The 27,099-nt window shown below is 52.7% G+C and overlaps 1 protein-coding gene and 1 long non-coding RNA gene across 2 annotated transcripts; both read right to left on the reverse strand.

The window, feature by feature from the left end:
* Positions 1 to 1,242: 1,242 nt before the first annotated feature.
* Positions 1,243 to 17,327, reverse strand: Efhd2 (EF-hand domain family, member D2). Its single transcript, NM_001031648.1, is given in 4 exon segments — positions 1,243 to 2,735; positions 3,625 to 3,759; positions 4,919 to 5,066; positions 16,996 to 17,327. Coding segments are annotated over 4 exon segments (720 nt in total). The 5' UTR covers positions 17,301 to 17,327; the 3' UTR covers positions 1,243 to 2,603.
* Positions 8,354 to 12,507, reverse strand: LOC120103027 (uncharacterized). Its single transcript, XR_015621300.1, has 2 exons — positions 11,732 to 12,507; positions 8,354 to 11,618 (listed from the first exon to the last, which is right to left on the reverse strand). It is a non-coding gene; the product is annotated as an uncharacterized LOC120103027 (long non-coding RNA).
* Positions 17,328 to 27,099: the final 9,772 nt, after the last annotated feature.

Consider the following 27,099-nt stretch of genomic DNA (forward strand, 5'->3'; position numbering starts at 1 on the left):
TTGTGGCAGTTGCCAATTGGAAACTTTTTTCTTCCAAGTTTTAGTGTGCTAAAAATATGCAAAAAACAAATCCCTTGGCATCAGACTCTAGAGGTTTTGACCCGGAATCGGCTAAGTTGTGCCGACCCGAGTTTCACTCCTAACCTCACCTGGATCGCTGCTTGCAGTGATCCCCACAAAAAAGGAACTCAAAGGAGATGCCTGACTTAAAATGTTAGTGGCCATCTGATGCTGCAGTTCCACTCACGGCCACAAGGGGACAGCAGCATCCAGACAAATCAGAAACTTCCCCCACTGGGTTCAGGCTGTAACCACAAGTCTGGACAGTCTTGGAGATCCCAGTTCAGTCCAGCAGATGAAGACTGGGATGCCATGGGCCCCACACAAGCAGCTGCTGATCTCACCATTGCAGCCGCTCCAGCACTCCAGAGGCATCGAGGATGGTGGGTGTCTGCGTGTGTGTGTGTGGGGGGGGGGCGCATTCACTGATTCAGAACCTCTGTACCCATAGCACCCATCTTGTTACAGTTTCTTTAGACAGGCAGGGTCTTGGGGCTTAGTCCAGGCCAACCAGGTTTGAACTCTCCTTCCTCTCACCTCAGCCCCCAGGAAGGCCAGGATGTCAGGTGTGTGTCACATCTGCCCTGTCCATTCTTCTGACAGTCTCTGTGAAATCTGAAGGCAGGGGGCCTTATGATAAAGGCTCGCGCCTTGGGTTAAATCCTGTTGCCTCAATCAGTCTGTGTATCCACAGACCTTCAGGCCTCCCTATCCTTACCATTAAAAGGGATTAAAAACCAGTGCTCCTGGCCTAGAGAGATGGCTCAGTGGTTAAGAGCACTGACTGCTCTTCCAGAGGTCCTGAGTTCAAATCCTAGCAACCACATGGTGGCTCACAGCCATCTGTAATGGGATCTGATGCCCTCTTCTGGTATGTCTGAAGACAGCCACTATATATATATATATATATATATATATATATGTATATATATATATATATGTATATATATATATATTCTTAGAAAAAAAAAACAACCCAGTGCTCCTTTGGTGAGCTCCTTTAAGGATGAAGTGGGTTTAATATGGGTGCTTAGATCACTGTTTTACAGATGCTAAGGGACAGATTTCTCCAGCAAGAGTGCCCTCCTCCCTGGGCACTTGCTGTGGCCGCCTAGATCCAGAATAAATCCTGTCCGCCTTTGTCTCCGGTTGGTCATGAAAAACCACGCACACATAAGAATATAGAATTTTATCTCCTTTTAGTTAAAAAAAATAATCGTACCACCGAATGAAGCTTTTTTCATTTTTTGGGGGAGTGGGGTCGGGGGAGAGGTGTTGAGAGGGGGGAACCAAAAATAAAATGCAAACAGCCAAAAGTAAAGGGAATTTATATTCCTCTGTATAAACATATCCACTAAGGCAAACAAGCCAGGGCCACGGCTGCTGAGCTGGGCTGGGCTTGGCCCCTCCGATTCTCACAGGTTCTAAGACCGAAAAAATAAAACCTTTGCAAGTCCTGCAGGGGTCCCGGGGGCTCTTGAGGCATTGTAGTAAAACAAAGAGTCATCGAGTTTCACGAGCAGTGACACGAGGAACATTGCATAACGGTGGCCCCGGTGGCCGTTCACTTAGACTGGGGTGACGTCACAGTTCCACAACACAGCAAGGGACACGCACGTACACACACGTAAAGCGTGAAGCAAGCACATGAGCTATGGAGCAGCGGCACGGGTTTCACTACGGCCTGTCTGGTGACAGGGAGTCCCCATGCGATCTGGTGCTGACGAGTGCCATCGCTGGTGACAAACTCAAGGAAGGGTAGCGTGAAAGGGGTGCCGCCCCGTGTCCTATTGCCAGTGCACATAAACACATCAGGCACTCCGTGGGGAGTCAAGGCAGAGTGCTGAAGTCTACCCTGAAAAGGCCAATCCCTTTGGAACCCCACCCCCCTCTCCACAGCCCCTTGGGACCCTCCCCACGGAACCCTATCACTCACATCCCCCGTGGCATGCCTGACAGAGTGTAGCCTGTGAGGTAGATTCGCTCAGTGGCCTTCACCCTGCCTGGCTGGGCCCCATTTATATCAGCTTAGAGTAGTAGGGCCTGGATCTCCTCACTACTATAAGAGTCCCTGGATCTCCTCATCAATACAGGAGTCCCTCCACCTTCAGCGGAGATGGGGCCGATCTGAAAGGAAGAGTCCTGGGGAGGGTCTCACTTTCTGCTGGACCATGGCAGGGCGGCCTATAGTTAAGGGTAGGTGATGAGTGGAGAAAGTAGCTGGTACCAAAGGCAGGGGCGTGAATGGGCTGGAGTTGGGCTAGAGCAGGCAGCAGAGTGGCCAGAGAACAAGAGACGTAGGGATGGCCAAAGAGGATGCTGGTGGCTGGTGTCACAGCCGCATGAACAGCGGATGGGAGCAGGGCCTGGACCAACCACTGAGGAGACTCCCGGATGAGATCCGGTCACATACAGTTTGCGTTTTCATAGTGGTCCAGGCACAGAGACCAGGACCTGGGAGCTAGTCTCCCACAGGTCTCCTGGACCGACCCGTACCCCCAGACTGCACATGGGGCCGGGCCAGGTCTTGGCCTTGGCTCTGGCTACTTGAATGTGGACTGCAGCTCCTTAAAGGCCGCTTTTCGCTGCTTCACCTCCTCAGCCTGCTTCTTCCTTTCCTCCTGCTCGGCTTTGATCTCTTCCTCAAAGCGGCTGGACACGTTGATGGCCTGCACCTGAGGGCGAGGGGGACAGGTCAGGGGTGTGGTCTCCACATCAGATCAGCCCAGGGAGCTGCTTTTCCAGGGGGCCTTTCTGGCCCCGGCCCTTGTGAGCCACAGTCACCTCTCAGCCTTAGTTTATCCACATAGAATCTTGCACACAGAAACTGACCACAGGGCTCTCTGGCAGAGGCGGGGACATAGAGCCCAGCTGGTAAAGTGCTTGCCTAGCATGGGTGATGTACATGGTACTAAATACTTATGATCCTAGCTCTGGGGAGACAGAGGTGGAAGGATCAGAAGTTCAAGGCCAGCCTGGGTAATATGAGACCATTTCTCTCTGAGAGAGTAAGAAAGAGGAGACAGACAGACAGATAGACACACTCACAGAAAGGAGAGAGAGAAGGAGAGGAAGAGGGAGAGCGAGAGAATATTCACTGGCAGAAGCAGTAGGGGTTTACAGACAGCCGTGATGCCCTTGACATCCTGTCCTAGGTCAGACATACTGGTCCACTGATGAGCCCTGACATCTCTATCAAAGGCTTGAAAAGAGAGAAGGGAAGGGGAGCAGCCTTGGTAAGCAACGGTTTCAGCTTTTCATGGAAACAAGAAATAAGAAAAGGCGGGGTTCTGGATGGGCTCAGGAGCCGCTGAAACAAATATGTCCCCTCCCCTCATCTATACATGCGCTGAAGGGGGGAGGCTGTACATGCAGCCCTGCGGCTTCCTCCAGGCTAGGGCTGGCAAAGGTGGGGCATCCAGGGAGCCTCGTGGCCCTGCACACCTCACGAAAGGTCAGCCCCACCTCTCCTCTGCAGCCTCGAGGGACAGGGAGGCACGGCGCCAGTCCTCCATGTTAGCCCTGTCATCGCACAGCTGGACCGTGCAGTCCCTGGCTCCTCACCTTGGCCTCGAAGAAGTTCTTGGCACCCTTGACGCCCTCTGTGGAGACATCAATCTCGGAGAGGCGGGCCAGGACGTGCAAGCCACTGTCTTCCTGCAACTCCCCTGCTGCCGCCTTGCGGAAGATCAGAAGGAACTGCGGACAGATGAGGGCACAGGGGTCAGTGAGGGATAATGGGGACAAAGTCCCTGGCCACACCCAAGTCCCAGCTCCGATCCCTCTGCAGAAAGGCTGTGTGCTCACCTGCAGGACCGGAAGTCAAGATAGGCGGGGCTCTTGCCCCCACCTTCCTGGTCTGTCCTGCTAGGACCCTGGGCTAAAGAGTTCCCACCAGTGGCTTCAGGGCGCCTCTACTTGTCACCCGCTGTCCTCGACACAAATCTGCACTGTGTTCACAAAGCCCCAGAGGGACCACGCTCCCATTCCGCAGTGGGAAGATGGTTCAGAGATGGCAAACGGCTTCTGCGCTGGAAGGATTGGGATGGGTGCTCTCTGACCCCAAGCTATTTTGGGGGTACCATTTTGACTTTTTCCCCTGGCCTCTGGTTATCCCCATATAACCTAATAAGCCCTTGACGCCACCTCTCTTCCCTACCTTCTCTGACTCATGCCAGCTCTCTAAGGGCTAGCATTGTCTGGAGCACCTACTTTCTCACAGCCGCAACTCTATGCCATCTGGGGTCTAGAACCATACAACTTATTTATTTATTTTATATATGAGTACATTGTAGCTGTTTTCAGGCACACCAGAAGAGGACACCAGATCCCATTACAGAGGGTTGGGAGCCTCCCGTGTGGTTGCTGGGATTCGAACTCAGGACCTCTGGAAGCGCAGTCAGTGCTCTAACCACTGAGCCATCTCTTCAGCACGTGCCATGGCTATTGTGCTTTGAGCCTTGGTCTCTCCAGCCATTCCCTAAACAGGCTGGTCCATAGCTTCTGCCTCAGAGAATGTGAAGCTACCTAGCACCATGCCTGGTCCCCTCAGCAGAACCGTTGCCTTCCTTTCCTCTGAGCCAAGCACCTCATTTCAGAGACTTCTCCCTCTAATCTCCAGACCCTCAGAGCATACAGCCTTTCCCACAACTCAGTGGCGTGCATACATAGGAGTCATTCAAAATAGCTGATTGTGATGGCCGACATTCGTAATCCCAGCACTAGTTTGGCTGAGGCAGGAGGATACCTGCCAAGAATGCCTTGCAAGCCTCACATAGCTCTCAGTTATTCACAGCTGGCTGGCCACCCAGTGCTCAGGTGTGGCTGGCCGGGAGTGACCCTGGGGGGATGGACTCACCTCCCGGAAGCTGAGTTTGCTGTCAAAATCCTCATCCACCTCTTGGATCATACTCTTCAGGCCCAGGTGCGTCTGGGGGGCCCCCAGCTTCTCCATCATGAGTTTCAGCTCCATCAGGTCGATGAAGCCATCCTTGCCCGCATCATACCTGTGGGCGCAGAGAGAGACTTAAGGCTATCATGACGGACCTGGTGTTGGGAGGATGCAGAGAGGCCGCGAGCCGGGGGTACAGGAAGTGGTCAGTGTCTTCCCATCAGGGCTGGAAGGGTCCTTACCACGTGGTCTGGCAGCATCCTGTATTTTAAACAGTGCTAATTCTCACACAAACCCAAGGCGTGGAGGGGGAAACCACAGACTCCTATGCTGTGTGTGGTGTGAACAAGCAGATGTTCTCACGTCATGCCTGTGGGTCCTGCTCTCTCTGGTCCAGGCACCTCGATGGGCAGTGTGTGTGTGTGTGTGTGTGTGTGTGTGTGTGTGTACGCACGCGTGAGTACAAAATCATTCCCAGTGGCCAGAGAATGCATGGATGTCGGAGATGGTCTCAATGTTTAAATTTTTTTGGACAGTTTCACTTGGCAGCCCCAGCTGTCCTACAAGTCACTATGTAGCCCAGGTTGGCCCTGTGCTCACAGCAATCCTCCTTCCTGTCCCTACTGTTGGGACGGTTCATGTGCACCATCACATTCCTCTATTTCTGTGGTGCGTGGTTCACTCTAACAGAGCCACGCCCCTTCACGGGAGGGAGCCAGCACCCTTCACTCGGGGATCTTCCCGCCCCAGCTTATGCCAAGGTTCTGGGAGAGAGAATAAAAAGCACCTACTAGGTGCTCAGACTGTGGCATGAGTGACTTGGGAATGACTTCCGAGCCAAGGGTCTCAGCAGCCTCTTTGGAGCACTGTGTCTGGGAGGGAGGGAGGCAGGGCCGCAGTCACAGCAGGGCGGCGGATCTGGGTGTGTTCAGGGAAACAGGCTGTTCTGGGAGCCCGCAGGGAGCGGGGTGGGTGTGTTGGCACAGAACCAGTTGATAATCAGGCCTCTGTTTCCGCCCTTCCCTTCTTCCCTCTGCCACTAACAGCCTGGCAGGGTCAGGGATGGGTGAGAAAAAGGTCTGGATGTCCCTTCTCTTTGTCCCCACACACCTTGTGCTGTGAGTGGCCAGAGGTAGCTTCCAATCCACTTTCTAGCCAGTAAAGGTGCTGTCTGCACCGCCAAGTCTGCTGGTCAGGGTGACACACAGTTGCTCTGATTGTCCCCTGGGCCGTGAGCCTGGGGGAAGTGTCCTCAGGGTGACATGCAGGCTTTTCTGCCTGAGGACAAGTACGGGCTCAATTACAGATACTGGGTGCCCTTCCTGCTTCTCCTTGGCTTTCCCCTGTGCCCCTCTCCAATTACACACAGCCGCACCTGACTGTAGACATCTAAACAGCCCCCGGGTTGGGCGGCAGCTTTATTACTCCTTAACACTCTTAATAACCAGAGGCTCAGAGAGGCTAACTGACCTACCCAAGGTCACACAGCAGTAAGGAAAAGAGCTGGGCCACTATCCCAGGTCTGTCAGGCTGATGAACTTTTTTTTTTTTTTTTTTTTTTTTTTTTTTTTTTTTTGGAGCTGAGGACCGAACCCAGGGCCTTGTGCTTGCTAGGCAAGTGCTCTACCACTGAGCTAAATCCCCAACCCGGCTGATGAACTTATAAATCAACGCATCTGTGCCCTGTCCTCTTCTGTGTCCCGTGGCCACCTGCAGATCGGTGTCTGCCCACAGCGCCAAGGCGAGCATTTGTGTGAGGGGTATAAATAGTTGATGTATGGGTGAATCAGGCCTTGGAAGGAAGGAAGCACAGACCATGTGTTCCCTAACAGAGTAAGAGCGCTGGGTGGGGACAGGCAGGCTAATGGCCCCGAGGACAGAGGGACTGCTGGGTAGGGCAAGTATGAGAGGATGTGGTGAATGCCAGTCGGGCAGGCAAGGGCTGTGAAGGCCCAGCCACGGTCTGCAGCAGGAACCACCCCCACCCCTGAGGTGACTGGGCACTCTCCTGTTACAGCACTGTGCCTGCCGGAGGTGGAAGGCTGGGCTCCCACTGCATTCCTTTGTCAATAGGGGTACCTGATGAGGGGCTTGTCTATCCCAAGGCAAGACACAAAGGACACCTCTTCTGTGTCCCTTGGGACCACAGAGTCCCTTACATTCTGAACGTGGACCTCAGTGAAGTTCAGAGATGGCGCGTCACAGTTCTCATGTCAGACTGCCTGGGCTCCCCCTCAGTGTGACCTTTAAGGGGCATCTGGTGACATCTTGGCACAATTTTTGCTTGTCTTAAGTGGGAGTCATAGGTGCTCCTGAACAGACATCAAAGAATCTGCCTACAGCATCCGTACAGCCCCCTACAAGGAGAATGCTCTGGTCTGAGTCTCTTTTTTGAGGTTATGCTAAAATATCCTGACAAAAAGCAGGTTGGAGAGAACGGGCCATGATGGCTGGGGTAGTTCTGGCAGCAGCTTGAAGCAACCGGCCACAGCATAGCCACCAACCGCAGAGCGAATGAACCGAAAGAGTCCTTGCTGTGCTTTCTGTCTCCCGGATCGCTTTTCCGACCTGTCCTAGTTAGCTCTAATTGTCAACCCGATACAGTCTAGAGTCATCTGAGAAGGGGATCTCAATTGAGGGTTTGCCCAGATCAGATTGGCCTGCAGGTCTACCTGTCAGGGATTACCTTGATGGCTAACTGATTTAGGAAGGCCCAGACCACTGTGGGTGGCACCATTCCCTGGGCTGGATAGGGAAGTTAGCTGATTGTGAGCCGGAAACAGCAAGCAGGATTCCTCCTTGGTTTCTGCTTCAAGTTCCTATGAGTTCCTGTCCTGACTCCTCCCAGCGATGTCCTATGATATCGAAGTCTAAGCCAGATAAACCCCTTTCTCCCCAGATTGCTTTTGGTTCAAGTGCTTTACCCCAGGGAATGATACTGCCCACTCTTAGGCAGGGCCTCCCCACATCAATTAGCATAATCCAGCCCCCTAAAGACACGCCCACAGGCCAACCTGGTCCAGACAATCCCTCACTGAGCTTCCCTTTCCAGGGATTCTAAATCGTGTCAAGTTGACAGTGCAACTAAACATCACTGGTCCTAAACGTCGTCACTGGAGCGTGGTTGAGAAACGCAGATGTCATGGTGCCTCTTGGTCATTGGGAGACCCGCTTGGGCTCATAGATGCCAAGCCCACAGCACGGCCCATACAGTAAGTAGGCTTCCTGGCAGCCATCACCACTCTGGTGAGATTTGGTTATCTTGCCAAGTAACCACTGTGTACCAGGCACTTTACATGCTCGGCAATCATAGCAGGTCAGGACTGGAGGACCACTGAAAAGGGCTCTAGCCTGGGACCCCAGCTCGGGAGCCACATGTCCCTTGTTTTTCTGCGTCCCCAGCTGGGTCTATGCTTCTTTTAAAGCCAGAATAAACTATCTCAGACTAAAGGAAGCACATGCCATGCCCAAACTTGGAGATCACGTTGAGTTGTGGATTCCCTGGTTTCTGGCAGCTTCAGGCTGGGCCAGGCCACGCTTCAAACCGCAGTCTATATCAATCAAAGGTCATTCAATTACCAGGGCAGGGCTCCAACCCAGGCCAACTCCAGTCTCCAGGGGACGATGCGGGGGCTGGCTACAGTTCCGAAAAACATCGATCACCAAGCCAGGTGACACAGAGCCAAAAGAAGCCTTGTGCAGGGTGGGAGGTGACCCTGGGGGAGGTGACCATTCCCCAAAGGCCCTAAAGGTGTACATGGGTGACTAGTTCACAGGACTGACCTGAGAGAAAAGTCGACTGCATACTCACCCTGTATTCAAAACCCAACCCTGCCTCTGTTGGTTGGGTGGCCCTGCTGGGGTCACCTGACCCCAAGAACCCCACTTTCACCATGTCTACCACGCAGATTAAAGAGCCCACTCTGAAAGTGAGGCAAGGATTGCGAGATGATTCAAGTTGGCTCTCAGCACAGGGCCAGACACACAGTAGGAGCTTAATACCTTAAAACCGGCCATTGCCATCAAGATCATACACCAGATGCTACACTGAGCATTTCACATCCTTACTATGAAAACGGCAGTGACGTTGGGTTAATAAAAACCACCCTGGAGGCCCAAAGCACTGCTGCTCAATCATGAGGACCGGGTTTCAGCACCCGGGCCACCCAGCTTGTTCACAAGCACCTGTAACGCCAGCGCCACAGCGTCTGTCGCCCTCTTCTGGCCATCCCCGGTACTGCATCACATAATGCACGGACACAGTCAGGTGCGCACACGGACACAGAACACTAAATTATAAGAGAAAAACAGGACAAAAGTCCCCGCTACGCTGGAGCTGGGTGTGATGACCCTTGTCAATAATCTCAGCACCTGGAAGATTAAGGCAGGAGGATTGCAGTGAGTTTGAGGTCAGCTAGGTTTGCATAAGAGTTTTCGAGTCGGGTTGGGGATTTAGCTCAGTGGTAGAGCGCTTGCCTAGCAAACGCAAGGCCCTGGGTTCGGTCCCCAGCTCCGAAAAAAAGAAAAAAAAAAGTTTTCGAGTCTAGGTAAGGCGGTCGTACAAACAAACCCATGCTGGCTTCTCCAAGGGGTCTAGGCCTAGCTCCCTACAGAATTGGGAGGAGTGGAGTGACCTGAGGGGTAGGAAGTCAGACTGGATAGATGGCCAAGGGGCTTAGCATTCTCTCCCCCTTCTAGGCTTGACTTAAAGATCCAGCACCTTAGGGGGTCTGGCTAAACTGTAGGGGACTGGAGCCTTAAGCAGGTAGCCCCTGGTCGCCCTGCTTTCCTCCCTGTAAGGGGGTAACAGTGGAGACTGTCCCCACACCTCCAAGCAAGTGAACAACTGTGGGAAATGATGGTGTTCTCATGAGAGAGGCGAGGCTGGGGAGGCCCTCTCATCCTGCTGCCTTTCTTTCTGAGCTGGAAATGAGGCTCCAGGAGGCTCCGAGGATACAGGAAGGAAAGGTTGGCCCTCAGGGTTCATCCACCTAGCCTGGCCCACCAGCTTATGGAGGAAAATTGGGGCCCAGGGCAGGGGAATGATAATTCCACACAGCAGGTGGGATATTACTAGCTGGACTCCTCCCTCTGACTCCCACTTCCTCATAGGCCTCTGGGGCTGGGCCTGATGCTCCCCTTGGGGGCTCTTGGGCCTGGTTCAGGAAAGCCAATGTCACCAAGCTCTGATAACAAAACTCAGGCTTTGGAGCTCAGCACCTTTTCTCAACATCCGAGGGACAGGACGGCAACGACGGCAACGACGTTGTGGCTGCCTGGCACCCAGCCCACATTCCAGCCTCCCTCCCCATGCATAGTTCACACCAGGGGAGGGCTCAGCAGCTGCTGCCCTGGATGTGACAAAAAAGATCCCTCCCATCCACCCTCCCTCCAGCTGCCACCCAGGCTGACCCTGTCTTTAGGTCTGAATGCGATCTTATTCAGCCGCTCTCCCCCATCTCTGTCTGTCCTCGCCCTCCGTCCTGATAACCCCGAGTCACAAGGGTGGCATTCTCCCTCCAGACATCCTTTTCGAGGAGGCTCAGGCAGAAAGAAAGTGCACTGGCCAAGGTCAGCATGGGTGCAGGTGGGGTCCAACTGTGATAAAACAAAACAAAACAAAACCACACTATATCCGGCTGCCTCCAGACGCTGGGTTGGAGAGTCCCAGGGATAGAAAGGGTAGTGAGTGGAGGTCACTTCAGCCAGCCCGGCCGGCCGTAAGGGCCAAACTCCCAATGTGGTTTTTCCCTGCTTGGTGCCTTGAATTCCTCTGAGGACAGAGGGCTCACTGTTCCCTCAGGTAGGCAGCCCTCGCTCCCCCAGCCCCAGCCCTGCTGTGCTGGCTGAAGCGAAGCCATTATCACAGCTGTTGCCCCAGCAAAGGGGTACAGGGAACTAACCACATTCTGTCCCTTCTGGCACCCAGCCCAGGCCTGTGTTGCTGCTTCCAAATGGCCACAGGAGGATCGACTGCTGAAGGGACGCTGGTCTCAGCAGCCCCCCAGTCTCCGGCCCCCAGTCTCCGTGCTCTCTTATTACCATGAATATCAGGGGTTTAGGGACCAAGTAGTGTGCAGTGCTCACAGGCCCTCCTCTCCTGTTTTCCAGAAGGTCCAGTGAGAGCCTACAAGCTGAGAGCTACTTGCCAGAGAGCTGCCAAGACTCAGGGTTGTCTTAACCTCAAGTTTGACACCACCCACGGGCTGAGCCAAGGTGGCGATGTGGGAGCGTCTTGCCGTCGCTCTATTCTCCGCCCACCTTTAATAATCACTTATGATACCGACTATGAATATAACCCAATGTTGTTACCCACTCTTGACTCCATTCACAGTACTCCTGAAGAGATCACACAGACAAAGTCACCTGCCCGCCGTCACCAGGAAGGGAAATGGAAGTAGACAGACTGGCCTTGTACTTTCTCTTTCTTGGTCTCTTTCTGTGATGCTGGGGATTAACCCCAGGGTCCCATGCATGCTGAGGTCTTGCAGAGTGGCCCAGGCTGGTCTCGAACCTACTTTGCAGCACAGGCTGGCCTTGAGTTTTTCTATCCCCCTGCCTCAGGCGCCTGAGCAGCTGGGATGACAGGCCAGTGCCACCAGAATTGGGAAGCACTTGGGGAGATGCATTTTCTGATAGCTCCAGGTTACGAGTGAGACATGAAGGCCTGTGGACCACGTGAGGGAGAAATCAGGGTAGGGAGATAGACCCCCAATGAAGAGACTGCCTCTGCCTCTCACTAGCTGTGGACCCTAATCATCTGAGACTCAGCCTCCCTACCTGTGAAATGGCCGGTAGTATCAGGAAGGGAGCCAGCAGGACTGGAGAGATGGCTCAGTGTGGTTAAGAGCACTTGCTGTTCTCGCAGAGGACCTGGGTTCAATTCCCAGCACCCATATGGAAACTTCCACTGTGTATAACTCCAGTTTGGGGAATGCAATATCCTCCAAAGGCAAAACACCAATAATAATAATAATAATAATAATAACAACAATAACAATAAGTAGTAATAGTAGTAGTAGTAGTAGTAGTAGTAGTAGTAGTAGTAAGAAGAAGAAGAAGAAGAGAGTCAAGATCCTGCTACCCAGTGGGTCAACTGAGGCCTCATTCATCCGTCAAACGGCTGAGTCCTAAAAAGGACTTCCTGCTCAGCACAGCCAGGCTGGGCCCAGCTAGCCACACCTGCCTGGCCCTGCAGCCTGCTCTGTTTTTGCAAAGCTGGACTTCCGCTTTGCAAGAAGGCTGTTGAGACAGCCAGAAGGAACTCAGCGACTGCAGGGTGTGGGCACCGTTCCTTGTAAGAGGCTGTGACGTGACTAACTCCTCAGAGGAGCCGTCCTTGCAGAAGGGGGCCTCCAACCTGCCTCTGGAAGTCCTGATGACCCTTGGGCCAGGCCTGGACCTCAACCAGAAGGTTGGGAAGGAGGGAGGTGGGGCAATGGGAGGTGTAACCACCGCTCCCCCCACCAATCAGAAAGTCCCCAGGAGGGGAAGGAGAGGTGACTCAGACGCAGAGGGGAAGTGGGTGGAAAAGAGAAGAGGTCCTTGTTGGGAATACTTCCTCCCTGGGGTAGGAGGCACCTCAACCCCCACCAAGCCTGCTAGCCTCCTAGAGCTAATCATACAAGTAGCACTCACCACCTTGGCCAAGTGACTCACCTCTTTGAGTCTTGAGGACTAAACTTGACCTCTAAGTAATTGAGGTGAGTTCCCCTGGGACTCTCTAGTAAGGACAGGGCTGGGGACACCTTTAATTCGACACCACCCCCAGGCTGCTGTGGGGACCCGTGGCTGCAGTCTTTCCTAACGGTAGACACACAGAAGCCTTCCATTACTGGCCCTGTGGACCCACCATAGAATTCCCAAAGACCGTGCCTGCAGCTGGATTTTTGTATGCAAAACTTGAGAAAGATAGCTGCTGGGTGGCAGGTGGCACCTTTTGCTTCTAAGACCATCCATGACCCAGACCCCAGGCCAAACCTGTGACAGTTCTGTTTCCCCACTCGCAATTGTCAGGTAGGTCCTAAGACCCCAGGAGACACCGAGGCTCAGAAGCCCAGTACCCTGCTCAGACACCCAGCTGGGTGGCAAGGGCCCGTGTGTCCCAGTTTTGTGTCGCTCCAAGGGCTGCCGTTAGCTCTCCCCTTTTCTTCTACCACCTGCCTGCCACGTAATTAAGTGATAATGAATTCATCTCTCTATTTCTGTTATTTATCAAAGCAATATGTAGCCGTCAATCAGAGCGTCTGTTGGGCAAGAGGAAAAGTGGCAACGGGTTGCATCCCTGTCATCCCTGCCCAATGCAAAGGGCTGCTGCCAGCCTCACAGCCTGGCAGCTCTGTTGGGGGGAAGCAGAGGCAGCCAGAGGCTCATTCTGAGCTACCTCAGGATCGGTGCTGATGGCTGCCGCCAGGGCCAGGGCATATGGTGAACTTGGGACAGTGGTGACAGTAAGTTAGTAAGTACTGATTCAGTGCCAAGTCCTAGGTTACGCATCTGACAGCACCATCAGGTGAGGAAAGAGACCCAGAGAGGGTTAAGGAATGTGCTCTAGGTCCACATGCTGCTAAATCCACAGCCTCATAGGGCTGCAGACTGTCAAGCAGGAAGGGAAGAGAGAGGAGGCCCGGTGGCCCCAGGAGCTTGTGATGGGAAGCCAGAAAGAAAGGGGACCTTGCCTGCCTGCTGCAAGGGGTCATGGGATGAAGTGGGTGGGGAGGAGGCTGGCCAGACGGGACAAGGAACTAGGGCACCTTCCTCAGATTCCACAGCTCGTTCACAATTATGTGTGCCTGCCTTCCAGGCAAGCATCAGCTTACAGAACCTTCCAGAGTTCTCCCTGGGCTGTTATCGGCTCAGAGGGTAGCCATCCCTGAAATTTTGTGGATCTGTCCCATGCCTTTTTGTCTTGGAAACTTCTAGAAACAACTCTGGATGAGTGGGTAGAGAGAGGGGAGGAGGCTGAGTGTGTGTGTGAGAGAGAAGGGATAGAGTCTGAGGCCACGAGGGGTAGGGCAAGAGGGTGGGGTACAGGCTCTAAGATGCCGGACCAAAGGGGGAAACTCAGTACATGTCATCTCTAGGCCCCACCTCCAGAAAAACCCATGATTCCGAGCTGGTCACTTCTCTCTTCTGGATCTCAGTTTTCCTGTCTGTAAAATGGGGAGAGGGGCTGGAGTCAGCTGGCAGTGCTGTTTCCTCCGGCACTCCCTCAACCACTGTTCTCAGGCGGTATCTGCTCGTCCACACTGAATGCATGGACCAGAAGACTGCACCGCAGTTCTGAAGAACATCAGTGCTCCAGAGCCCTTAGAAATAAGGCTAGAACATAAGTGTCTTTGAGACTCATCACACACAGCCCATTCCTCTTACACAGGGGTAGACTGAGGTCCAGGGATGACAAGGAAGATGACGCAGGAAGCCTGGCCTCCTAGCCGCCAAGGAAAAGCTAGCTCCACTTTCCAAGGGCACCAGTTCCACTCCTCCCTGCCCTCTGCTCTCAACAGAGCCCTGGCTCAGATCCTGGGACCTGCTGGGCCCCAGGAGGCAACCGCCGCTTGCACAGTGGAAACAGATCGTGTATTTTGTGCTCTGAGAAGCTAGCTGTGGCTGTTCCCAGCCGGGCCCCGGCTGGGCTGGGCTGATGGGGCACAGTGAAGCCTTGTTTCCCTGAATACAACATCAGCAGCTCTGTGCCCCAGCAAGGGACCCTGGCGAGTGGCGTTTCCTTCTCCTGAGGTCCAGCTTTCTGGCTCCTTCCTGCCCCTCCCAACACCCCAGCACGCAGCACTAGTGCCAAGAGGTAGCTCTGAGGAGGCCAGGACTCTCTCATCTCCACAAAAGCACCTCTCAATTAAACTGCTCCCCCCAAAACAGCCTGTGTGAAACTGAGTACAAACACAGCTTCCAGACCATTGTCCCCACGGGTTCCCCACAAATCCAAGTGGTCTCTCCCGAGTTTGCTCTTTGGGGGTGTCACACAGCGGGGGGGGGGGGAGAGAGACGGGGGGGGGGAGAGAGAGAGAGAGAGAGAGAGAGAGAGAGAGAGAGAGAGAGAGAGAGAGAGAGAGAGAGAGAGGTGTCAGGATGTGATTTGAGACACTGACACAGGCATCTGTGAGAGACAGTTCTGAAGGGAAGGCTGGGGCTTTTGAAGCTATGCTGTCTGAGTTCGAATCCTAATCCTGTCATTTTGTAGCTGTAAAGTCCTGGGTCACAGGGCTGCTGGGAGGCATGTGTGGGCTGCACCGCCTCAGTCCTATCTCAACAGAGATCTATGACACACGAATATCCTCTGGGACACTCCCACAGGCTGGCTCTACCTGGAAGTCACAGTTGCCCTAAGATTCAAAAGCAAGGAATGCGGATTCCTGCTCTCCTGGCCTAGTCAGTCAGCGCAGACTGAAGCCAGTGGGTATCCCCTCACCCTGGAACCTCCATGGAGAAGTTTGGGAGTGTATTCCAGCAGCACGAGGGACTTTCTAGTCACCCACAGACTGGGTGGGAAGTGGGAAGTGGGACGCAGGAAAGCCCTCTCTGGACCCCGGATGGAGGAAACGCCCCCTTCACGGGCTTCCCGATTGGTGTCTGGGTATTGTCAGCTGGGTGTGGCTGGGGCTCTCAATCCTTTACCTGCCTGCAGTTTTCTGCTTTGGGACTCCCTGCGTACCCCACCCAAAACTCAGCTTCAGTGGTTTGGACCCCTCTGCGCCCTACTCGGGCCTGGTACCTGGAGGACTGTTTCCTTTCCAGGAACCATAGGTGGCTTGATCAAAGTAGGGCCGACGGTCCTATGGAGGGCACCTTCTCTACCCCCATGGGTACTCTCTCTATCCCCTCCATATTGCTTTATTTTGTGGGGCGGGCGTGGAATGGCTGGGCCCGCAGGTCTAGGGGACACCCTAATCTGGTAAGGGTACAGCTTGGGATCACAGGAACTGGAGTGTGGCGGTTGGAGACCCCAGGCAGGGCACATAGCAAGGGGTCCCCTTTCTGCCCAGAGAGTACGGGAACAGGGCGCCGGGTACCGGGTACCGGGCACCGGGGATTGTATGGGAGGGGGAAGACTATTGCTGAGAAGAGGGCTGCCTTCTGATAAAGGGCAGGGGAGTCACCACTGCACCGCCCGCCGCTGAGTGAAGGGGTTCCGGGTGGAGAGCTCAGGGAGGTGGACTCACAGTGTGTGGAGAAGGACTAAGCCCCAGGGGACTCTGTCCTGATAATAGGGGAAATACATATTTGAAGACTGGGGGGACAGGGACAGAGGAACCCTCTCCTAGTGTGCGGTCACACAGTGTTAAGGAAACGGGACATGGCCAACAGGGTGGGCAGGAGTGGAAAGGCTGAAGCGTTTTTTTTCACCCATGGTAAGTAAACAGAATAACTGAGGTGTGTGTGTGTGTGTGTGTGTGTGTGTGTGTGTGTGTGTGTGTGTGTGTGTGTGTGTATGTGTTTGGCACGGGGGAGGTAGTCCCAATCTAGAACTAGAGAGACCAGAGCTAAGCAGAAGAAATTAAAGGACCCTAGTAAATGGCATATGTTTCGCATGGGTGCCGGGAATGTCCCCTTAAGAGGCAATAGGGGTGCCTTATCGCGGTGGGGGGTAGGGAGTCCAGTAGTTGGGACAGGAGAGGAAGGGAGGAAGCCACTGGCCCTTTCTCAGTGTGTGTGGGTTTAGGGTGGTAGGTGCAGTAACATTAACAGTGGGAAGGGGATCGGTTCCCTGATGTGGTGGTGGTGGGAACTCGCTGGGGACCTGCGATTATCTAGAAGGAACCTCGGGGTGCTCCCAACCCGTGTGGAGTATCCCGAGGGCAGCATCACCAGGAGGAGGGGGTCACATGCCAGGACCGGGAAAGGGGGTTCCCCAGATCCACTTGCGTGCTTGGGTGGTGGGTCTGGAAGCCTCGTGGCTCTCTGGAAGGGGTAGCAGAGTTCCCCACCCTGGTGGGTCCGGGTCCTGGGGGAGCCTAGCTGGGATTACTGGAGGTTCGGGCCCGAGGCCGGGTCTAGGGTGGTGGGAAACCGGGCGCGAGGGCACTCACTGTTTGAACATCTTCTCCATGTCTTTGATCTGCTTCCTGGAGAACTCCTTGAACTCGGTGTAGGGGTTGAAGACGCGGCGGCTGGGCGACTGCGGCTCGCCGATGCCCTGGTTGAGGTCCGCGCGCCGCAGCAGCTTGGCGCTCAGCTCGTCGTCCGCGCTGCCCAACGCCTGGGCAGTCTCGTCGGGAGCCTCGGCCGCCGCCGCTGCCGCCCCGTTGAGCCCCGGCTGCTCCGTCGCCTCGCCGCCCTCGTCCTCCATCTGCAGCCTCCGACTCAGCTTGCTGGCCAGCTCGTCCGTGGCCATGGTGGCCCGCGCACCGTTGCCTCGGCCGGGCCCCTGCTCCGCGCCGCGCACCCGGCCGCGCTCTTCCTCTTCCTGACACTCCCCGCCGCCAGGCGCCGCCCTGAAGGTGGGACTTAGGGGACCGCCCGCCCCCGGGCTGGCTCCCGCCGCCTCTGCCGCGTGCCCAGTCCCTCTCAGTCCCCGGGGGGGGGGGTCATGTGCATTCTGCTTCCTAGCTCTTCATCGTCGTCCCCCTCCCGCCCCCCCCCAGTGAAAAACCATCAACATCTCTCTGATGACCTCTGGGGGACCGCTGAGTCCCGGGAGCCCTCTGGAAGGAACCCGGGGAGGGGGGCGTCCCAACCCTGCGGGAGGGAAGAGGGTCCGCTCGCATGAGGTGGCTGTGCGTTCAGGGACTGGAGAGGGGCGCGGCTCCCAGCCCCTTCTCTAAAAGGGGTTTGTATTTCTGATACGCTGTCGGTTGCCATGGAGACCACTGGTGGTGAGCCGCTGGGCATTCTTGATAAGGTTGCAGGAGTCTGAAGAAGGTGGACCCTAGCTAGCACCAGAGTCCAACTGAGACTGTCTCCGGGGCCGTAGTAGCTGGCATCATTCAAGAGTGGGGTAGCTGCTATGAGGGAGGTGAATCCTACCAGTCCTCAAAGGTCCCCGAAGAACTGGGGAAAGGGGAAGGGGTTAGCTCGTCCTGTTACAGAATGATTCAGCACAATAAGCTGCTTGATCCGGTGGATGCCTGGGACTCTACCTCAGAGGGGTTTCAGAAAGATCTCCATGTTGCCTCTTTGATGAGGATCCCGGGGGTGGGGGGTGACCTTCTCTCCAAAAGCTCAGGAAAGGGGGCTGGAAAGGAGGAGTTCAGAGAGAATTTGTCTCTGTCATCTAGTCTGTCACTTCAAAACCAGCAAACCTAGGCTGAAGAGAAGGCTCGGTTATTAAGAGTGGTCATCGCGCTGGTGAAGGAAGGACCTTCTAGCGTCCGTGCAGGGTGGGGGTAGGGAAGGTCAAATCACAAAAGGCCTGTAAGTCCAGCATCAGGGATCCAAGACCCTCTTCTGGCCTGCTTCTGCACCTGCACTCACAAGCATATACCCCTCCCCCACGTCCACATAATGAAACCTAAAGTAAATCTTTGAGCAGGGTGTATGTAGCCTTTAGTCCTAACACTCGGGAGGCAGAGAGGTTACCCAGTTCGGTCATTCTGGTCCACAACCAGGAGTTCCAGGCTAGCTGCATAGAGAGAAGCCCTTCTAGATAGATAGATAGATAGACAGACAGACAGACAACAAACTCTTAAAACTACAAAGCTATGGTACTCTGGCGTCAACTGCAGGGGCACTAGCCACAATACTGATTCCCAGGTCCCACCTAGATTGACAGACCTGTCCTTTGTCACTGGGGTCCACAAAGCTGCTTTCCACAAGCACTTGGGGAAAACTTTACTCTTTGGAGTTAAGAGTCTCTGGTACAGATGGGGTGTGTATTCTCTAAGATGTTAGGACAATGCTGGGGACCCAGATACTGCCCACTCCTAAAAGCAGGGTGCAGAGAAGACATGGAGAGGGCTGGCTAAAAGGTGACGACGCTGTGAAAACAGAGGGTACCCGAGAAGCTGCTGGCTGCAGCAGGATGACTCTCAGAGGAAGACATCCATCAGTATTTGTTGATGCGTTCAAAAATATTGTTGAAGGAAAAGGGATTTGCAAGAGTAAAATGGATACAGAAGGAACCGGTAGTTTAGAAAATGCAACATTTCGATTCACTGTTTGTAAGGTTGCTAAGTCTGATAAAGATGCTAATTAAGTTTAGAGATTTTGATTTCTTAAAGACCAAGGGAGTTACACTTCCTTAGTGTTGGGTAGTTTAGTCCAGCTGCTTGTAAAAGGAACCCAGCTTACTTATTTCATAGGGACCGAGGACAGGGGAGGGGCGCACAGAGATTGGAACATTTAAATTACATCTGCACACGTCTATGTTTGTCTAGGCTGTCCTTGTAAAGTGTGAAGGTTACTTTTAAAACTGTGGTGAGCCTCAGTTTACCCAAACTTATGACTTTATTTTAGATAGATATCAGTAGCCCAGGCTAACCCCATCCTCTCTGTGTAGCCGAGGATGATGCGTTTCTGATATTTCAGCTTTCTAAATGTTGGGAGAACAAGATCTGCACCCTTAGATGCTGTTTATATGATGCTAGAGATTGAACTCAGGGCTTTGAGCATGCTAGCCCAGTGCCTTACTGTCTGATCCATATCCCCAGTCTGATTTCTTGTTCTGTTTGTGAGACAGTCTCCCTTTTCAGTCTGAGGGCTTGGACTTGCCATTTGGTCTAGGCAGACCTTAAACTATAGATTTCCCTGCTTCAGCTTCTCGGGTGCTGTGATCACAGGTATCCGGTGCACTCTGGGAGAATGTATGACAATCTAATGGTTCTTCAGGACTCAGCAGTGTCTTAATTATGGGCAGTTTTGCATCTACTTGACTTCACCGGGATGAGGATATCTGATGGGTCTGCTGTCCGGAGAAGTCATTCATATGAGATGAATCTGGGGTCTAGTTTGAACTCTTTGAAGGGGGTGTGTCTGTGTGTGTGTTAAACTCTACTTAACATCCTACTTAGCTTGCATAGGTAAAATCCTGGGGCAGGAGGATGAACACCTTGATGCACAGGTAACGGAATTTCTCTCTTATCTGCTACATCTCGAGAAAGAGAAAGGTTACCGGAGCCTTAGTACCTCAGCTCAGGACACCCTTCTGGGTGAGCAACTCCCCAGTCCATTTTAAATTTTATATTAAATCATTATTATTATTATTATTATTATTATTATTATTAATTTGAAGCATGTGTTACTGGTGGTCAGAGGACAATTCTTTTTTTTTTTTTTTCAGATTTATTCATTTATCACATATAAGTACACTGTAGCTGTCTTCAGACACACCAGAAGAGGGCATCGAATCCCATTACAGATGGTTGTGAGCCACCATGTGGTTGCTGGGAATTGAACTCAGGACCTCTGGAAGAGTAGTTGGGTGCTCTTAACCGCTGAGCCATCTCTCCAGCCCCAGAGGACAATTCTTAGCGTTTGGTTCTCTACTTTCCTGGTACCTAGGAATGGCACTCAGTTAAGCACTTTTTGTTTTTTGTGTTTTTTGTTTTTTTTTGAGACAAAAATCTCGCTCTGTAAACCAGGTTGGTCAAGATCTCACTAGATAGCTCAGGCTGGCCTATAACTGTTATCAATGCTCTGGTTTCAGCGCCCTGAGTATTGAGACCAAGGCATGGGTCATTCTACTCAGCTTGGGAAAGCTCTGAAAACTACTCTTGGGTTACCTGTGTACACACACACACACACACACACACACACGAAGGCCAGAGGTCTTTGGCTGTCATTTCTCAGGCTCAGTTCACCTGTGTTTTGAGACAGGGTTTTCCACTAGCCTGGAAGTTGTGGAGCAGACGCTTTCCAAACGTGTGCGGTGGGGGTTGAACTCAACTCCTTGCACGTGCACAGCGAACACATTGCTGACTGACCTATCTCCCAGCCTTGTCTCCCGGCCCTCGGTGAACTTCCTCATACCTCTGAGCCTCTGTGACATGTGAGGAAGGCGCTCATTGCCTTGCCTGTCTCAGAGGCAATGGGGCTGTGGTCTTGCCTAGAGGGCTGGTTGCTAAAACCGGAACCAGAGATCCAAGTTGGAGACTGAGTTTCGTTCAATTTTTTTTTCTTCTGTCTTGGGGGTCCAGGGAATCTTTGTTTCTCTTTTAGACACTAAAGCAATGGGGAGGGTATGAAAAAACAGAGGTGATTGATGGGCTCTGACTGGAGACAGACTGGAGATAGAACTTCTAGGAAATACCAGTTGGCTTTTTATTAGGAGAGTCACTTTATAATGACCACGAGTCCTGTGTGGGGAGCACGGATTCTGGCAGCGGGGAAGATCTATTCTGGTGGCACATTCTAGCATTTGGTCATGGAGAAAGAATGACCTTGAGGAAAAATCACCCCCTCAGCAAAGGATTTCTACGGAGGCTGAGGCGAGTGAGAGCCAACCCTGACGCTCTCGCAAGTGGAGAGGGAGCTAAGCCGACTTAGTCATCGCTGACGTGTCTCTTCTCTGCCTCCCACATTTACTTGTATAACTGTCTTGTAGGGAGGGGTGAAGTCTTATCAAGAAAACAATTTGAAAAAGAGAAGGGCTGGGCTGGGAGATGGCTCAGTGGGTATGAGCCATTGCTATGCAAGCGTGAGGACCTGAGTTCGAATCCCAAGTATCCACACTTAAAAAAAAATACCTAGTAAGATGTGGTGGCACACAATTTTAACCTCAGCACTTGAGAGGCAGGGGTAGGCAGATTTCTGAGTTCGAGGCCAGCCTGGTTTACAGAATGAGTTCCAGGACAGCCAGGGCTATACAGAGAACTTAGCACTGTAGCTGGTGGAGGCAGGAGAATTACTGGGGTTTGCTTCCAGCCTAGCTCAAAGATCAGTGAGAGACAGGAAACAGGGCAGTATAGTGGCATGATAGAGTGGGCCAATCAATACCTTTCGTGGGAGTGCATGGGTCCACACCTTACACACATGCACACGCATACACACATGCACACACATACACACTTCGCATGCTTGTGTCTGCGTACACAGAAGAGACAGAAGGAAGAAACAAGAAAGGGTTGGGAAGAGCTCTGGGTTGACCAGACAGGGCATGACCACTGGGGGCCACATTCCACAGTCTGACAGAACCGGGTGGGTCCTTCAAGCCCTGAGATTCTGGGGGATCAAGAAAGGGATTATCGAGGCCTTGAGAGATAACCCCAGGTCAGAGCATGTGCCTAGCACTCAGGAATGCCAGGAAGCTAATTAATCATCATAAAGATCCAGTCATCAGGAAGCCCCGGAGAGATGAGAGATGCTTAGAAGTCAAGGCCCAGGGACACCATAAACACTCACTTGAGGTAATGGGCTGATGGCAGGGAAAGGGGCCATAATCTCTGTCTTCAATCTCTTACAGCATCCGGAGGCCATTCAGTGGGCGCACTGAAGGTAGCTACTGTCAGCTAGGAACTCTGAGGCCCCGCTGCCTGGTGCAGGAGGAGAGGGTAGGGGAGCATTTGCAAATGTTTGCGAGCCGACTCATGTACAGGGCTCTCTCTTGGAGTTATCTTGTAGATTATGAGTTGACTCTAGAAACTAGGTAGCATTCCATAGTATTTGCATATGGGGCTGGGGGTGTGGCTTAGTGGTCCAGTGCTTGCCTAGCATGCGTGGGTCTTGTGTTTGGTCTTCAATATCCTAAGATTTAGTTGCCTAGGCCTAAATGGATTGTGGTTGTTTTTAATTATATATATATATTTTTTTTTTCCTTGATTAGTGTGGCAGTTCCAAAGACCAGTGACTTTCCCTTGGGCTAGTTCTAGCCCTCAGGAACAGTCATTCCAAATGCCCACGCCCAGCCGCACCTCGTCCCAGTAATGTCCTGTGACCAATAAGTGAAAACCTTTGGGACTCCAGTAACCTAACAGACTACCAGCTTCCACCAATCCAAGAGCTAAGAATGTCACCAGGTAGCATCTCGAGCCTAAAGCAAAGCTCCCCCAATCTCATGGTACCTGCCTCTCTGATATACCCACCGGTGTGTTTTAAACTTGCCTTTATTTGTGAAGTCCTTTGTTCTGTAAAGCTGTAAAAACTTCAGGATACTGCTTCCACGGTCTGATATAGAATTTGGGGGCAACCTAGATCTGGCCTCAGGAGACAGAGGCAAATTGATCTCCGAGTTTGAGGCCAGCCTGGTTTACAAGAAGGGTTTCGGGACAGCCAGGGCTACACAGAGAAACCCTGTCATGAAGAACCAAAGAAACCTTGTCAAAAACAAACAAACAAAAAAAAACCCAAAAAAACAAACAAAAGAAAACAGAAACCCAAACAACAGCAAACCCCCAAAACAAAAACAAACAAACAAAAAACCCAAAAAACAAACAAACAAAAAACCCAAAAATGAATTGATGTGGGAGAGTCCAGCCCACTGCCTCAGATCCTGCCTCTAAGTTCCTGCCTTTAGTTTCTTCCTTGACTTCCCTTTCTGATGGATGTTGATCAGAATGAGGAAGCCAAATAAATGCCAGCAACAGAAAGCATATGAGAACAATGGCGGTGGGGAGTGTGCACGGTGCCCGTAGGTCGCCAGAGGACAACTGTAGGAGTCAGTTCTGGACGTCTGCCAGGGCCAGCCTGGGGTTAGAACTGAAGGTAGGAGTTTGGCAGCAAATCCCTTTGCCAGTGGAACCACCTTACCAGCCTCCAAGTTAATGCCTCTGTTTGCAGCCGTTTCCTCTGAACTGAATGTTCCTGGTGGGAAGGAGGAGGGGGAGGGGGACCCAGAAAGCAAACAAACCTCCAGGAAAGGGGAGATTACGCAGGGCTCCTCCCCAGGGCTTGGAGACCATAAACAACTGCTGGGCAATGGGGACTCTGGAAGACCTGTCCTTCTGCCTCCAGGTGCCTTCCAAGAGTGCATCTTTCCTGAGTCCTCCCCTGTGTAGGGGTGAGTCCTCCACGTGTAAACAACCCCTCACCCAGACTCCTGGAACTCCAATAGGCTCGTAAGTTCCTGGATGGATTTAGTGTACCGGCTTCTTCAGATTGTCCTCCGTCCCTGTCTGGGTGAATAGATGTTGGTCCGTGCAACTGTTAGTCGGTTCAAATCCTTTAAGACTATGTGTGTGTGTGTGTGTGTGTAGGGAGAGGATACCGTAAGTCTAGCCCTTCTGGGCTCCTTCCACAGATGCTACGGACATGGGCAGAAGACTGTGAATTTCATCCTGGCAGCCGCTAACCTGGGAAAGCAGCACATTGCTGCCTGTAGCTGATCCAGACAGACTTTCAAGTGTGTTGGCTGTGGTCTGGGATCCGTTCCTGGTCCAGTCTAACAGGAGACTGTGTGACCCACTGGACCCCACAGAGTCAACTAGGAAGGCTCTTCCACTCCCATTTCTTACCCATCACCAACTGTTGATAGAGCAGCTGATGCCCTGCCCCCAACCAGACTTCCCGGGTTGCCTTTGAAACCCCCTCCCTCAGCCCCAGCCTAGCACCTAGCCTAGCTTGCAGAGAATTCAGGGGACATATTTGTTGAGTGAATCAACGATGGCCTGTGGTGTCCTGAGAAGGCTGGGGACACATCGGATGTTTTCTCAACGTCCCCTCCCCAGCATCCGGTGGCCCACTTTCAGGTCTGTAGGTCGCCGCCAAGAAACAGAAGCCGCCGAAGTGACACCTCTGAACCCACATGACTCTACACAAAGCTCACAGGAATGCAGAACACAGGCTTCTCAAGTGTCGTCTCCTGTTGTCTCTGAGGGAGTGACTCGGGCACCAGATAGGGGTTCAGGCAGTGTGACACGCTGGCCTTTGGGTTATCACTGTAACCCACAGGTTATTTAAGTAGCTCTCTGCTCAGTGGATGGAGTAATAATAGGTAGAAGATACTGCGTGTGGCCACTGTCGGGGGACACCTGAGAATGCAGGACACCGTAGAGTTACTACAGCGTGGACCAAAGCAGACATAGGTGAAGTTAGGTGAAAGAGGTAATCTGGTCCCCGAGACAAGCTATACACCCAAGAGATTCACGGAGGAAGCGGGTGACTCAGCAGATACCAGGAAGCCCAGGAGCTGAGGCTGAAGGCAGCATTCCTTCAGGCCTCAAGGGGGGGAACAGCTCTTTCGGGCCATCAGGCAGAGCATCTGTGCAGATGACTCGCTAGGAGCAAAGGCAGTATGGAAGATGGTTAGGCCCCATGCTTGAGATCTCACTGGGATGAGCTTGGGGGAATGCTGTCTGTGGCGTGGTCCATGTAGAGTTCCACAGTTTCTCTATGCACCCCAGGCTGGTCTTGAACTGGCTATAGAGCCTAGGTTGACCTTGAACTTTTGATTAGCTCTTCACCTCAACCTCCCCTATCCTGGGATTAAGACCTCGTGCCACCCATCCCTGGCTCTCCTGGAGCTCTCGAGAGCATTATGCATTTGAGAAATCTGTGAAGCATTTGGTGCCACCACCGTAGGCATGAGGTGACACTCAGAATGCTCTCCGTGGGGCTTGGGGAGCCGACTCGGGTGGGAAAGGGCTTGCCACATGAGCAGAAGGACCCTAACTCAATAGTCTCAGGGCTCACATAAAAAAGCCAAACAGGGAAGCTGGTGCCTTTGGTCCTAGTGCCGTGGAGGTGGAGACTGGAGGATGCCTGGAGTTCAGTGGCCAGCCAGTCTAGCTGAATTGGTGACTTCAGGTTAAAGGAGAGACCCCGTCAAAAAGTGGGGATTGAGGAAGACACACAACGCTGACCCTCTGGTCTTCACCCATCTCGTGGCAGCTAGCTCCATAGCAGGCCTCGTCTATAAACGCGTTCATCTAGTCTTGAGGACGGTTTCCCACAAGGACTGGTAATTCTGCCCACTTTTATAGATAAAGTTTTATTGGAACACAAACATGACCATCCATTTACCCCTGCTTGTCCCAGAAACAGATTTAAACAAGTGTTCTCAGAGGCACTGTGGTCGATCCTGTATAACAATCACTTTTGACAGAATAGGGTTTTTTGTTCCCTGGCTAGCTCGATCCTTGCCAACCAGTGCACAAACAGCAGGGGTCTGGACTTCATTAAGTAAAATGGTGGACTGAAGAAGTCTGGATTCCAATGCTCGCTGTGCCACGTTGGGCAAGGTACTTCACAGACTCTTCATTCTACCAGCAAGACTGGAGCTGTGTGCAGAGGAAGTGGGATTATGCCTACGGGGTCTAGCAAATGTCTGATGGTTTGCAAGGACACTATAAAAAGTGGTTATCAAATTCCAACTCCAGGAGACAGTCACTGCCACATGTGGCTCTCAAAAGGACCCCGAGAAAGCCAAAAGAACACGCATCACTAAAGTGAGCCATTCACTAGAACATACCCCCAAGTCAAGGACTCCAACTTCCTTCATTAAAGTAATAGTTCAGAGGGCTGGAAAGATGGCTCAGCAGTTAAGAGCACTGACTGCTCTTCCGGATGGAGGACCCCGGTTTGATTCTCAGCACCCACCTGGTTGCTTATAACCACCAGTAACTCCCGTGCAGGGGATCTGACACCCTCTTCTGGCCTCCACAGGCATTGCATGCACACAGCGCACAGATACAGAAGGCAGCAAAATGCTCACGCACATACACTTTAAAAGCAGTAGATTACAATGTGAAGGGAGCAAAGGTCAAAGCCAGGAGAGCTAGCACAACGTCACCCCCAGGCTCACAGCAGGATCTGTTGCCTGACGGAAGACTAATTGTGTCCCTGAAAATGTGACTTGGCAGTCAAAGGAAAGCTGCTTCTCTGATAAGGCTTCAGTTAGACAGAAACAAAGACTCCGGCTTCTGAATCTGGGGTCTTAGGGAGGGAAGCTGTTTATACCAGAGGTAAGAGGAAACTCAGAAAAAGCAACTTGCTAATGGATCTGTCCTGGGATGGAGGCTTAGCTATGGCTCCTGGAGACAGTAAAATCAAAGGTTTTTTAAAAAAACAAATCAGCCACATAAGGTCCTGAGTTGGCCCAAAATAGCTGGAGACACCAAGAGGACAGAGGCAAACAGTACATCTTGATGAAGCCGGTCTTGATAAGTTGCAATAGTCTTTCCTCACTGCCTGGCCTCCTGCTCAGGAGGCTCCAAGCAGGAGAAAGAGGACCTCGATTAGCATCTGCAGGTTTTTGGTTTCCTCAGGTCTTGCCCGTATTGCTCTCCCCTCTAAGTCCCCCACCCCCACCCCAAACCCAGAAA

This window comes from Rattus norvegicus, chromosome 5, assembly GCF_021556685.1.
Source record: "Rattus norvegicus strain SHRSP/BbbUtx chromosome 5, alternate assembly SHRSP_T2T, whole genome shotgun sequence".
Taxonomy (NCBI): domain Eukaryota; kingdom Metazoa; phylum Chordata; class Mammalia; order Rodentia; family Muridae; genus Rattus; species Rattus norvegicus.